General features: G+C 36.3%; 1 protein-coding gene and 1 non-coding gene across 5 annotated transcripts in view; both read left to right on the forward strand.

The window, feature by feature from the left end:
• The window catches only part of MTA3 (metastasis associated 1 family member 3), a 181,645-nt gene that overhangs the window by 73,126 nt on the left and 94,430 nt on the right, over nucleotides 1–14,089 (forward strand). For all 4 annotated transcript variants that reach the window (XR_006815115.1, XR_006815116.1, XR_006815117.1 and 1 more), the window contains exons 5-6: nucleotides 2,977–3,040; nucleotides 7,121–7,238. Coding sequence is in view for 1 of the 4 variants with exons in the window: in XM_045979575.1 (XP_045835531.1) it covers nucleotides 2,977–3,040; nucleotides 7,121–7,238 (182 nt within the window). In the remaining 3 variants the exon portion in view is untranslated. The remainder of the gene's footprint in view (nucleotides 1–2,976; nucleotides 3,041–7,120; nucleotides 7,239–14,089) is intronic.
• Nucleotides 6,130–6,236, forward strand: LOC123926249. The gene has a single exon (XR_006815183.1). It is a non-coding gene; the product is annotated as a U6 spliceosomal RNA (small nuclear RNA).

Consider the following 14,089-nt stretch of genomic DNA (forward strand, 5'->3'; position numbering starts at 1 on the left):
GACTGAGGATCATCTGGTGATACTTATCAACCAAACAGATTTCTTGATCCCTCCCCAGGATATTTGGCCTCAGTGAGTCTGGTGTGGCACTAAGAAATTTGCATTTTCCTAAGCGGGGACCCTAGTCACACTGCAGTGCAATGAAACTGAGAGTCTTTAGGCAGTGGGGAAATGGATGCTCATTTCAGCTTCCTCTTTTATTTATACAAATAGGGAGCATCTTTAAATAAAAGAAATATATAATTTGTGTGCACATTTTTACATGTGGCGTTCGAGTCTGTCGGATGATGCTGAACACCTGTTAAGCAGATAACAGACTGATCAGCACCTGCCGTTAGACATGGGACTGTGTTGTGTCATAATTATTGATTCACCTGTCTGTCTGTCCCAGCACGCTGCGCAGTCTCTGAAGCAGGACAGAGGATGTTTTTAAAAACCTTTTTCAGTGATCTGTGGGAAAGTGTGTTGTCTCTGGAAATTCTGTGTTGCCGTATAGTTCCCCGTAGAAGAGCGGTATGAATAATGATATAGGCCTGCAGTGATCTTTCTTTGTGTTAAGGTCTTTAATGAGTTTTGTAATTATATTGTCATCTTTGGATATCTTTATTCCTTAAGGACTAAAGTGTGGTAGAAGAGAACAATTAGGATCATTGCTTGAGATTCAGCATCGACCAACTATATAACAGTTTGCTAGTAGTTCCTTTGGTTTGGTGTAGTCTTAAAATTTGTCATATTTTTTTCTGTGAGCCAAGATTTGTTCAGCATAAAGGAAACCAGCACTTTAAGTCTCTTTTTAAACTACTTTTATCAACAACTCTTGGCATGGTAGCACATGTGTTAATTACATATTCATATTTACTTTATAAAATAATTCTGACTCAACCTCCTGCTTTGTTAGCTGTTAGTATATGTACTTGAATATTTTAAGTGTCAGATTTTCATTTTTAATTTGGGAGAAAATACGCAGCTACAGTAAAGAAAATTTAAAAATGAAAATCACCTATTATTTTTTCATCTTTGCATAAAAGCTACATTCCTCCAAATAATTTATATTTTAGATTGGCTGGGTGTCCTCTTGATTTTGTAATCATGTCGTATCTCTAAAACAGTACCTAATCAGCATTTATCTCTTAATGAAATTATGAAAATAATGGTTTGATGATTCTGTTTAAATCATCTTGTCATTTCAGACGGTATGGAGGAGACTAATGCTGTATTATTTGTATGAATTTTCAGTGTCAGTTAACCCTTAACATCTGAATGGCTCTTAAAGAAAGTGGTATCTATTAAAACAACATTCAACTTTTGGTCCTTTCCATTAAAAACAAAACAAAACAAAACAAAAAAAACAGCCAACTTAGAGAACTGTAAAAACCCAGAATTTATTTCTTCTAAGTGATTAAGTATTAAATGTTGGAAATACTGCTCTTTCAGCTGTTAGAGAGGCAAAAAAAAGAAACTGAAGCCTATTTTTGGAAAGCCCATTTGGTCTGTAAGCACACTGCACGCGTGAGGCGCGCACGTCCACAGGTCACAGAACTTCTGTGGCAGCTGTAGATGTGCAAACCTCAACAGAGCAGTTTCCCTGCCCGTAATTCTGTCCTTCCTAAGGGCCTGTCAGGTAATTGTTGATTGTGAGTGTTGTTATGTGCTCTGAAGTAATCATGTTAATTTTTCTTCTTCAATAATATGCACGAATAAAATTAGAAAAACCAAAAACCTTTATAACTCTCGCTAACCAAATTAGAGACTTGACAGGATAATATGGAAAGAACACATGCTCTCAGAAGTCTTTTGAAGTGATATTAACTAGAGCTGATTACCAGAAAAAGATGTTTTTATGAGGAGAAATTTTTTTAAATCTGAGGAATGTACATTTGCAAAATGTTTAGTAAACTGTGATTGTAAATTTTGTGTGTGAGCATTCTGCATTTTATTTTGCTTTTGGTAATTTTTTCCTTTCAGTTGTTTTCCACTCTGATATTCCAACAGCCTGCTCTTCCAGCTTCCCATTCAACATATATGTGATGCGTTTGGGTTTTGCTCATCATTTTGTGGGTTGCAAGCAGTGACTTCTGTTTACAAAATCAAATGACATTATGACATTTAAAAAAATATTTTGTGTGTCCTGACCAATTATCTGTAATCTGTATCAAAACTCTCCTGTCAAATTTGTGGCACCACAGAATTTTTCACACTAGTGAGGATAATTATACACGTGTTTGTAATAAATGCCTCTACCTGGGTAACCTTAATTTTTCTCAAGTCTAGACAAGCCTTTTCTTTCCTTTTTTTTTTTTAAATAGACATTCATTTTCAAACTTACACCCAGGGCTATATGATCAAAGGTAAATGCCATCAGACTTCAAGTTCTGTAAATCTGTAGATCTTTTATTTTGCCCTTTACTTTATAGCTAGGCTTAAATTTTAACTAGGCTTTAGAGCAGTGTCAATAAAGGTAAGTTAGTTAATCTTGATATGAATGTGTATTATTTTTAGGTTCTCATATGCAGTGGCTACTTAAAAAAATCCAAAGATTGTTTTAGGTACCGGTTTGCACAGTGAAGTCTTAATCTAAAGTCTTTGTATAAAATCGCCTCATATTAACTCTTTATAGATTCAGAAACTCACTTCTGATCAGAAGCTTTCATTGTATTTCTTTTTTTCTTTAATAATTACGTAATACCTATCAAGTGTTTTATGTTATAAAGATTTACTGCCTAACACAGTTCCTTCCACAGGTTAGCCTCGCAGTAAATGTCTACAGACAGTCCGTTTTTTGTTTTTTTTTTAAGGTTATGCAACACCAGGATTGTATAGCAAGTCTAAGTGTATACATATATGTATATTCCTAACTGCCATCTAGTTTCTTAGTATCAACTTTACATTCTGTGTATTCTTAATTTTGTATATGTCATCACCATGAAGGTGATATGGCTTTTCTTACATTTATCCACTTTTTCCCTCTTTCAACAGGGGAAAATGCAGTGTTGCCCTTCTGAATGAGACAGAGTCAGTATTGTCGTATCTTGATAAAGAGGTAATTCACAACTGCACTTGTTTTGTGTTCCCCACCCCCTTGATTTCACATGAACCCCATACCTTTGAGTTTATTTCTTCTTGCACCAAGTTATTGCACTGGGAGATTAGCATTATATAAAAGTATAATGACTAGAATACATTTAGATAATTTGACTTCTGGTTAACTGAGATAACATTTGGCAAAAACTTCTGTATCTGGTTCTTTTTGGTTGGTAATGAAAGACTTTATACAGTATGATGATTTAGTTGGTAGTAGAAGAACTGTTTTTGGCTTTATGAAATAAGTGACTTCTGTATACTTGGTGCTCCTCCCTGTTTTTTTGTTTTTGTTGTTTTTCAAATAAACAGTTTTTCTTTTAGACTTTTTCCAGATGAGATCTTAACTTGTGGTCTGGTTTCTTTCCTAAAATCCCAATAAACTTTGTCAACTAAAAATGTTTCTTTTTGTAAACTTCATTAAGAAACATTTTAAACATTTTTTTAACAAGGTGAATGAGAACATATGGTTCATTGGAGGGAGGAAATTCCTCTAAACAGAATAGTCTACAATGGGAAAATTTTTACTGTTAATGTTTTAATATTTAACCTTTATAATTTCATGGTGTTTTTGTTTTCTCAAATCTTTATTTTTTGTATATATGTGTGTGTGTATATGTGTACTTTATATATGTGTGTATATGCTTTTAAACAATTAAAGGGGGGTACCTGGGTGGCTCAGTCATTAGGTGTCTACCTTCGGCTCGGGTCATGATACCAGGGTCCTGAGATGGCGCCCCGCATTGGGCTTCCTGCTCATCGGGGAGCCTGCTTCTCCCTCTCCCACTTCCCCTGCTTGTGTTCCCTCTGTCACTGTGTCTGTCAAATAAATAAAACCTTAAAAAAAAAAAAAGAATTAAAGGGATATATTTTCTGTGAAAAAAAGTTTTTAAAAAAATATTGCTTAAAATTTAAAAAGTACTTAAAATATACTTTAAATAATTATACTTAATATGTATACTTAATATGTTATACTTAAAATGTTGTCCCCTCATCTCAAATGACGAATACATAACTGCAAAAGATGTTGCAGATAGGTAGAACTATTGTACATTAGAAAATCTAATAGAGAAAGTAAATACTCAAGGCAGAAACAAGATTGATAATCTTTATAACTTACACATGGGAAATTTAGAAAAGAATGTAGCAGTGTTTTTCAGTCAACATATGGATAACTGTATGAAGAAAGATAATGCTCAGAAATTAGCATTAGTTCACAAAAGCAGAAATAAAAGGAAGAAACACTGAGTACGTTTCAGTGTATTTTACTGGTGTATTTGGCTGTTAAGACAGTGTAATTTTTTAATTTCTAATTTTAAAGAAGCTACATTTTTAAGTAATCTCCATACCCAACGTGGGCCTTGAACCTACAGCCCTAGGATCAAGAGTCACATGCATGGTCCTCTGATTGAGCCAGCCAAGTGCCCCAACAGTATGATTTTTAAAAAAGTGGTATTTTTGCCTTCTAATTTGTTGTTAGTAATTTCTATGTGCTAAGGATTGTAGGAGATGAAAATTTGCAAAGGACTTTAGGATTTTTTTTCCTGTCCATTTGATTTTTAAGCACTTGGTCCTGTATCAGTCTTTGGGAGAGGAACTGACGTCTCTGGCAGTGTATTTGAGGAAAACTTTTTTTATTCAGAGAGAGCAGTTTAGTAAAAATAAAACTACTTACGTTATATTCTTTTTTCAATTTGAAAAACACTTTATCCTTTTTTTTTTTTTACTTCTTTATCTGTTATAAGACCATCCTTGGGAAAATCTGGTTTTTAAAATATTGAAATTGGCATATTTGAGGATGGTAACTCAAAGGACAACTTTCTAATCACGATTTTATCACGTTGAAAAATTACATTTACATTTTAAACAATTTCCCATATCAGGCAGGACATATACATTTAAGGAATTTTTTTTTTTCTTTTAGAGACAGAGCGCATGTGAGCGAGCACAAGTAGGGGGAGGGGCATAGGGAGAGGGAAAGGGAGAGAGAATCTAAAACAGACTCCAGGCTTAGCACAGAGCCCAACATGGGGCTCAATCTCATGACCCTGAGATCATGACCTGAGCTAAAATCAAGAGTCGGTTGCTTAACTGATGGAGCCACCCAGGTGCCCCAAATTTAAGGAGTCTGAAGCAACCTGGGTGGCCCAAAGTAATAATTTCATCTCATTTTACTGACAAGTATGGCAGAATCCTATTTTTTTTAAAAAAAGATTTTATCTATTTATTTATTGTCAGAAAGAGAGAAAGAAAGCACACAAGCAGGCAGAGAGGCAGGCAGAGGCAGAGAGAGAGGCAGGCTCCCCGCCAAGCAAGGAGCCCGATGCGGGAGTCGATCCCAGGACCCCGGGATCATGACCTGAGACGAAGGCAGTGGCTTAACCCACTGAGCCACCCAGGCGTCCTGCAGAATCTTATTTTTATAGAATCCTGTGCTGACATAATTTACAGAGTAAAAGTGACCAGAGGTGTGTCCTCTTTTGAAGTCGATGGTGTGCCAGTGGCGGTAGCTTTAGTTCCCTACTAACACTCTTTGTTGCTCCTGTCTTCAGAGACCCATAATTCTGATTATGTATTGATCAACCTGTCAGCCTATTAAGCAGGTTGATTTATATATTCTGCAGATTTTTCTTTTCCCTGGGTAGTACCTTTATATGCGTAAATTGTCACGTTGTTGTGTCTTCTTAGGAATTTTATTGTTTAAGCTTTTCTTCTGACAGTGACCCATATCACCTTGTTTTGTTCTCTCCTTTCCCTTTATCACAGTCTGTAAGATCCCAAAAGGAGAAGGCTTTACAGTCTGGCAGGTATCTCTTACTTGCAGCCTGCTCACCAGGGTTGTGGTAAAATGCGGATGGTAGAAACAGGCCCCTCCAAGATATAAAGCAGAGAGTCATGCAGTAGATGACCCCCAGAGTCCTAGCAGGAAGCAGAGACAACACTTTATAAGACATGCGGTGGTTTTGCGGAATTCACCAAAGGCCTGGTGCTTGGTCATTTTATCCTTTAGGCTCAGTCAGTAGGGCCGTTTTGCATTCTAAAGGACCTCGGGTGCTGGCTTTGGCAGCACATACACTAAAACTGGAACGATACTGAGAAGATTAGTATGGTCCCTGTGCAATAATGACACGCAAATTTGTGAAGTTTTCCATGTTTTGTGAAGAAAGGGGCGCGTGGGAAGGACCTTGGAAAGTTAGTGGGTATGCTGGTAGTGGTAGGTATAGTTATGTTTATACGCCTATTTATATGTAAATATGAGTGCTTCAGGACTTAAAGGAGAGCTGCAGAATTGGAATTAATAGATGTTTAAATAATACAATGTGACATTTTAATGAGTAAACTGCATTTAAGCTCAACTCTTCTAAACTTTATTTAATGTGAGATGTGTATGCATTTTAACATTTTGATAAAATGTGGATGGACACTTTAAAATTAAGGGGCCAGGGGCGCCTGGCTGGCTCAGTGGATTAAAGCCTCTGCCTTAGGCTCAGGTCATGATACCAGCAGGATCCTGGGATCAAGCCCCGCATCGCGCTCTCTGCTCCGCGGGGAGCCTGCTTCCTCTTCTCTCTCTGCCTGCCTCTCTGCCTACTTGTGATCTCTGTCTGTCAAATAAATAAATAAAATCTAAAAAAAAAAAAATTAAGGGTGCCAGTTGTCCTCATTGTTCGGTATGGGCTTTAGAGATTGAAATACGATTTCAGGAGTCTTACTTTGACTTACAGCTTCACTTTGCTAGCTTTCCAGAATCTTGTTTTAGAGCGGTTAAATGGTTTTCTTTTAGACTAAAACAAACAACAAAACTTGATAGTCTACCTTTATTGTAAGCTGTTTATTTTTGCTTGATTTAATTTTACGCTGTTTTACGTGATGACAGTAACATCATTTTCTTCTTCAAGATCTATGAATTTATTCACCAAAATGAAATCTTATGTACTTTCTGAAGTTTTATGGTTTCTTTATGGTGACATTGGCTTTATTGCTGTATAAAAAGTAGAAGGAATTAAGTTTACCTAAATATTTTCTTCATTTTTTTTTTCAGGACACCTTTTTCTACTCATTGGTCTATGACCCTTCAGTGAAAACACTGTTAGCTGACAAAGGTGAAATCAGAGTGGGGCCTAGATATCAAGCAGACATTCCAGAGATGCTCTTAGAAGGTATGTTTTCCTTCGGGTTTCAAGTCCTATGAAAACAAATATGTCTTGAAACTCAAATATCCTTTTTCCTCATCTGGGAAAGGAGACTTTTAGGCTGAAGTTTAAATGTTATAAGTTCTTCCACTTGTAGAAATACAACAAATAGCAACAGAAAATAATTTGAGGAGTTGTTTATTTATTTTACATTTTTTATGAGTTTTCTGGCTGTGTTTTCCTTTAATTTAATTTTAATATATATATTTTTAAGTCAACTCCATGCCCAGTGTGGAGCACAACATGGGCCTTGAACTCACGACCCTGAAATCAAGAGGGTCTGACACTTAACCAGCTGAGGCACCAGGTGCCCCTATGCTTTCCTTTTAAACGCAACTTTAAGAATGTTCATATTGTTGAACTTGTGTCTTAATGTGACATATCCATACCTTGAGGTCCCGAATGCTCCTAAGTCATCTGTCTGAGGTGGCCTGGAATCTAGTGAACAGTTACATTTTGGGATTTGGGCTAATCTGGGATAGTTTATGTACCGGAGAGAGGATTCAGAGCTTTATATTTTAAAAACAACTTAGGACATAACTTCCTTTCTTCTCTTGTAACTGTACACTTAAAATCTTTACTTTCTGAATTTAAAAGTAAAGCATTCTTCAGACATAGCAATGTATGATGTAGGAAACGAACACCATCCCCTTTCCTTCACTGCAGACCCCCGTTTCACTCCTGTGGTTGTTTCGGGTGTATTCGCACTGGCCTGCCTCCTCCTCCCAGGACTGGTCCAGGACGGGCCATGTTGCTCGTGATCTTCTGGAGCTGCTCTTCTCCATTCAAGTTTATCTTTCTCTAGCACCTTCTCACAGGAGTGATGTGACTTTTATTTTTTTCAGTGACCCTGCAGGTCTTACATTTGCCCGGATGTACCAGCATTCCTTCTTCCAGTTCCCTACTGATAGATTGTTAGGTATTTACATTTTTCTGTGCTACAAATTGATGCTGCTAGCAAACTTACACATATATTTGTGCTGTATAAATATTTTTTCAAGCATAACTTCTTGGAAGTGAGATGGTATATACATTTTACATACTGAAAATGCTCCTCTGCTCTTCCAAAAGGCTGTGTTACTGTACGTTTGAAAGAACCAGGTGCTTTCGCCAACCCTGATTGTGAGGGATTTTTTTCACCTTCCATTCCCCCCCCCCCCCATTTTGATGTGTCATTGTCTTAGGGGTGTTTTGTTTTGTTTTGAAGTTGAGATTATACTTGCCTTAATTATTTTTAGCTTTCCTTCTTTAAATTTCTTGTGCTTTTTCTCCATGGTTATTCATTTTTTTATGTATTGGCAAGAATTCTTTGACTATTAAAGGTAAGTAAACACAGAAGTGTTTACCTTTGTCTGTAAATATTACAGATACCCTCCCCCCACATACACTTAATTATTTCATTAAAATTTTTTAATAGTGATTTTAAATTTAAATCTTTAATATTTTTTGTCATACAGAAATTTAGAATTTATTAGTCTTTTCCTTTAAGGCATTTTATGATGTGCATTCTTCACAGAAAGGCCTCCACTTTTGCTTTTGCCCTCTGATGATTAAAACATCTGAGTTCCGGGCACCTGGGTGGCTCAGTGGCTTAAGCCTCTGCCTTGGGCTCAGGTCATGATCTCAAGGTCCTGGGATTGAACCCCGCATTGGAGCATTGGACTCTCTGCTCAGTGGCGAGCATGCTTCTCCCCACAACCCGCCGCCTGCCCCTCTGCCTGCTTGTGATCTCTATCTCTGTCAAATAAATAAATAAAATCTTAAAAAAAAAAAAAAAAATCTGAGTTCTTCCAGGGCGCCTGGCTGGCTCAGAAGTGTGTGACTCTTGATCTCAGGATTGTGGGTTTGAGCCCCATGTTGGGTGTAGAGATTTTAAAATAAACTTTAAACAAAAATTAAACAAAACAAAACAAGAGTTCTTCCCTAGGTTCTTCTCCCTCTTTATCTTGCCATACTTCTAAGAAAATGTACACAGAAAAGTTAAATCAACAGATACTCAAGATAGCGTTTGTGAACTGTAGTACACATTGGTGTCAGTAATGCCAGGCTACAGACGTCTTTGTTCTCATGAACTTAAATACCAGGAAAGGTCAGTCAATAAAGATTAAGCTCAAAGTAAAGAACTCTGTGTCTGTGCTCACCTGTGTTTGGAAATGATTTTGAACAGACTGGGAGTAGTGAACCAGTTTATTATAGGTTCGAGAAATTATATTTAATTGGCATTCTTATCTGTGTAAATCAACTTCTAGAAGTAGTTTTTATGTTTTTAGTTCTTAATGTTTGATGTTAGACTTTTATCACTGTACCTAAGTATTCACTAATTATTTTATTTTTTGAAAACTTGGTTTTTAAATTTCACAAACAGTGCTGTAATGCAAATAATGGATTATTTTGTATTCCAGATATAAGTGGCAAAGTAGATTTGCTGAGTCATAGGGCTTGTGTGTTTGAAATTTTAAACAAAATGCCAAATTGTCTTCCAGGTAGTCATTTACAGGTGGGTAGTCATTTACAGGTGGGGTTTTTCCCCCTTGTTTTAATTAAGGTGTAATTTATGTGTAGTACATCCCACCCTTTTTAGTGTACAGTTCTGTACAGAAGTATATGTTCCCAGTGAGATAGTTCGCCAAGTCTATCTGCACAGGCCAAGTGCCAGCAAGTCCCTTGTGCCCATGTGTGTATGGCACCCAGCCCAAATCTTGCATCCCCTAAGCAGCCTTTGTCCCTCTTCCCTGAACGCTCATCACTCCCATCTTTGAACTGTGCAAATGTTATCTTTTATACTGTGTTTTAATTATTTGACTTTAGAAATTTTAAAATCAACACCTGAGCTGTTGTGTGGTTGATTGTGTGGTTTTCCCTTAAGCACTGAGCATAAACCTTGATGTATAGAAAGCCTGGAATGTTTTTTTAAAGATTTCATTTTATTTTAAAATTATTTTTATTAATATATAATGTATTTTTGCCCCAGGGGTACAGGCCTGTGAAGCCTAGAAATTTTTGAGTATTGCTCATGGATAAATGCTAAACCAAGTAATGAAGTTGGTATGTTTCAAGGAACAGTGGGCAGAAGAATCAGGTCATAGAATCTCACAAAATCCCATTTATCTGGAAGACTATTTAAGTAAGGTATTTATGGGGTGCCTGGGTAGCTCAGTCGTTAAGTGTCTGCCTTCAGCTCAGGGCATGATCCCACGGTCCTAGGATCGAGCCCCACATGGGGCTGCCTGCTTAGCGGGAAGACTGCTTCTCCTTCTCCCACTCGTCCTGCTTGTGTGTTCCCTCTCTCACTGTGTATCTCTCTGCCAAATAAATAAATAAAACATTTAAAAATAAATAAATAAATAAATAAATAAATAAATATGGTATTTACCCCTGAAAAGCATAAAAGCTGGTTAAAGCTACGTAATTTGGAAAGCATATCTACCTAGATCAGAATTTTAAAAGATGATTTTAGGAAACAAAATGATACATAAAATGTAAAAATTTACTCTAATTCCCTAAATGGACTTGAAGTTCTTCTGGGTGAGAGGAAGGATTCTTAACAGCTTGTGGCATTTGGGGAGTTACCTGACAAAGGCATACTTTGTATTTAGAAAATGTGATTGAGTGTTCATTTAATGTAATAGATCTTTTATAGTTCTTTAACAAGTATTAATTACCTTTAACATAGTGTTTCTCCTGGCAGTCTTCTGGGTGGGTGGTTTATAAACTTTATTTAGGTAAGAGAACACTTTCTTCTAATGAAACACTACACAATATGACTTTAAATAAAATAAGAAAAGCAGCTTGTTGTGGGTGAGGTAGAAGAGAAGGCCCCATTGGATCTCCTGAGATACCCCAGTTAGCCTTAGGGTTAAGAGAACGACACGCTGAAGGCCGCTGTTCAGTACTCCACTCTTAGAGTCCTGTCTCTTCAGCACGTAGAGAAGCCACTCAGAAGTGCGTAGGATGAAGTCCCTTTGCAACGTAGCATAACAATGGCACTCCACTAGATTCCTGTTGCAAATGATAGGAATTGTGGTAGAAAATGCTGAATTATACTGAATTATACTGAAATCATATAATCATTCAATTATACTGAAATCAAAAAGTAGAAGTTCCTCAGATCATCCCTCCTTGCCTGCTGTCAAACAGCATTACTAATTTATTTTTTATTTTTTTTCAGCATTACTAATTTAATATGTTCTCCCTGTTTGTTACCTATCATATTGAGATCCATGAAATTATATTCAGTGTTTCATTGTGTGACAGATTCAAGTTTATCTGTCTCTTATCACATGTTTTATGGTAGGGTAAGTTTCCCCTCATTGTTCTTTAAAATTTCATGTGTGTGTGGCAGGGTGGGCAGGTGTCTCATTTCAGGATATTTTTCCGACTGTTGATTTTTTTTTTTTTTAATCAGTTAGTCAAATACTTCCTTCCCAGATTTCATTAGAATTCTGATTGAAATTGTATTAATATTTTCTATTACTTTGGGAGGTGACTGGTCATTTCATAATATTGAGTCTGTTCCTGTGGGTCTGTGGGGGTCTGTTTTGAGGTTTTTATTCTGTTTGACTGGTTTGTTTGTCAATGTTCTAGGAACTCACTGGTTTAATTATTGCAACTTTGTATGTGTAGCAATACCAGGTGAGGCTAATCCTCCTCTTATTTTTCTGAATAAACTTTATTATCAGCTTGAATCTTCCTTACTATGTTTATTGGCATTTCAGTTGATTTTTAAGTTAGTTTAGAGAGAGCAGACTTTTGATGGTTTTGAAAAATCTTAATTAGAAACAAGGGATGTCTTTTTCTTTGTTCAAGGCTACTTCTGGATCTTGTGGTTTTGTTTTGTTTTTCTTAGTATAGATTCAGTCATATAGATTTTATACATTTCTTGTTAAGTTTGTTTTTAAGTTTATAATTTGTTAGCTGTAAGTATTCATTTTTAACTAAGAAAAACACCATATTTTTCATCATAAATGAAGAAGTCACTTTGGATTCCTATTTCAGCCTAAAGCAGTTAGCATATCCAACATGTTTCCTTTCACTTGTAATCAGGCAACTAATTAGATGCAAGATTTAAAGAACCCCCTTCTGTTTTGTAATTAATATATTTCCAGGGGAGAAGGGTGTAGGGTGGCAAATAGGTCACCAACAGTTAAACCACTCTTGGAAAACATGGACTTTACCATCATAGAAATTCCTGTTGTAGCTAGTACCTGTTTGCAGGGAAGTTAAATAGTAGAAAATATCATACTCAGAACAGATAATTAGGACTTGTTGCTATCTGGGTTTACTAACCCTTTTGATACTCTTGAGTGGGTACGTTTTGACCAGTGGCCAGATTCCGATTTGCACTGGCGTGGAATATAGAACTTGAATTACTCTGAGTAGGTGGCAGCATCAGCACCATGCCAGAATATATGACAGGCTTGCTTTGTTTGTGAATGTGTCTTGATGGATTCTGAGACATTGTTGTGGCATTTGTCTTGCTAGTGAATAAATCTTTTTGTAGCTTCAGAATTTTTAAATTTACTTATAGCTACCCACCATCTAACAAATTCTTGAGATCTGGAAAGATCGGTATATAGTTTGCAAAAGAAGGTGAAAGTTTCTTTGAGATTTTAAATCTTTTACTGAGTTTGAATAAACCACCTAGAGAACTTTCCATTGAAAAAGATGTGCTCTTGGGGAGTTTTGCTTTATTTCTTCGCTGTATTATTTCACTGTAATACTGAAATTTTAAGAAAAGTCCGTTTATGTATTAAATTAAAATTTGTAACTGCAGAAAAGTATTAAAACATTAATAAACTAAAATGACTGGATTTACAGATTTGTGTAAAACCTGGCAGTAATCAGTTTAGCTGAGTAACGTGGGGAAAACTAACTCCTCGAAGTTCCATTTTCTCCTCCTTAATGGTAGTGTATGTACACACATCCTAGTGCTGTGAGGATCCCATGAAGTAATTCTGATTCTGTAAAGCATTTTGCATGGCTCCTGACTGTCCCTGTTCACTGTTGGAGTTGCTTCTCCCCTGACCCCTACTGTCTACTGCTACTGATTAAGTAACTTGGGGATTTGGGGAGGTAGCTGTCTTTGAGAATTAAAGATTTAAAGTAGTATAGTCTCTTCTGCTATCATATTCACTTTTTTTGAAACTTGAATTAGTTCATCTGCAGTTGATAAATAGGGAAATATCAGTATAGCGTGGAAGTTGGGTCAATTTATAGGAGACTTTTCCCAGCGATCGGGGAAAGCCAGTATTCTTACAGATAAAGAGAGGTGAAGAGCAAAAAGATGGAAATTCAAATAAAATCTTAAAAAAAAAAAGATGGAAATTCTACAAGAAGGGCTTTCCTCTAGAGCAAGTAATGGCTGGTTTAGTGGCCTCAAAATCTGTGGCACTTTCCCTTATGGTGAAACTATGTGGGGAAGCTTAAGAGTTACAGATGAAGGGGGGTTGAAAGATATTTCACATGGTAAGAGAAAACCTACACCCGTTGGTTTTTTTGTTTTTGTTTTTGTTTTTTAATTTTATAGGAACTGTATACACTGACCTACATCTCAGTGGAAGAGGTGTGAGTCCGGGGTTTAAGGAGATAAAGGGTTGACCAATGTTTGGTTTTGTTGAAAATGGCAATGGAAAGTTAACTGGGCTAGTATTCTTAGTGAATATTACTTTTTTTAATACTCTGGTTACCAAGTTTAATAGAGTTTCAAAGGTTTTTTTTTTCCCATAAACCCTATTTTTTTAGTGTGTAATTTTGGAGAATATGCTTTTCAACAACATGGTGGATGTTAACTAACTTAAAAACACCAGGCTGTAACTGTT

The sequence above is a fragment of the Meles meles genome, chromosome 15 (genome assembly GCF_922984935.1).
Source record: "Meles meles chromosome 15, mMelMel3.1 paternal haplotype, whole genome shotgun sequence".
NCBI lineage: Eukaryota > Metazoa > Chordata > Mammalia > Carnivora > Mustelidae > Meles > Meles meles.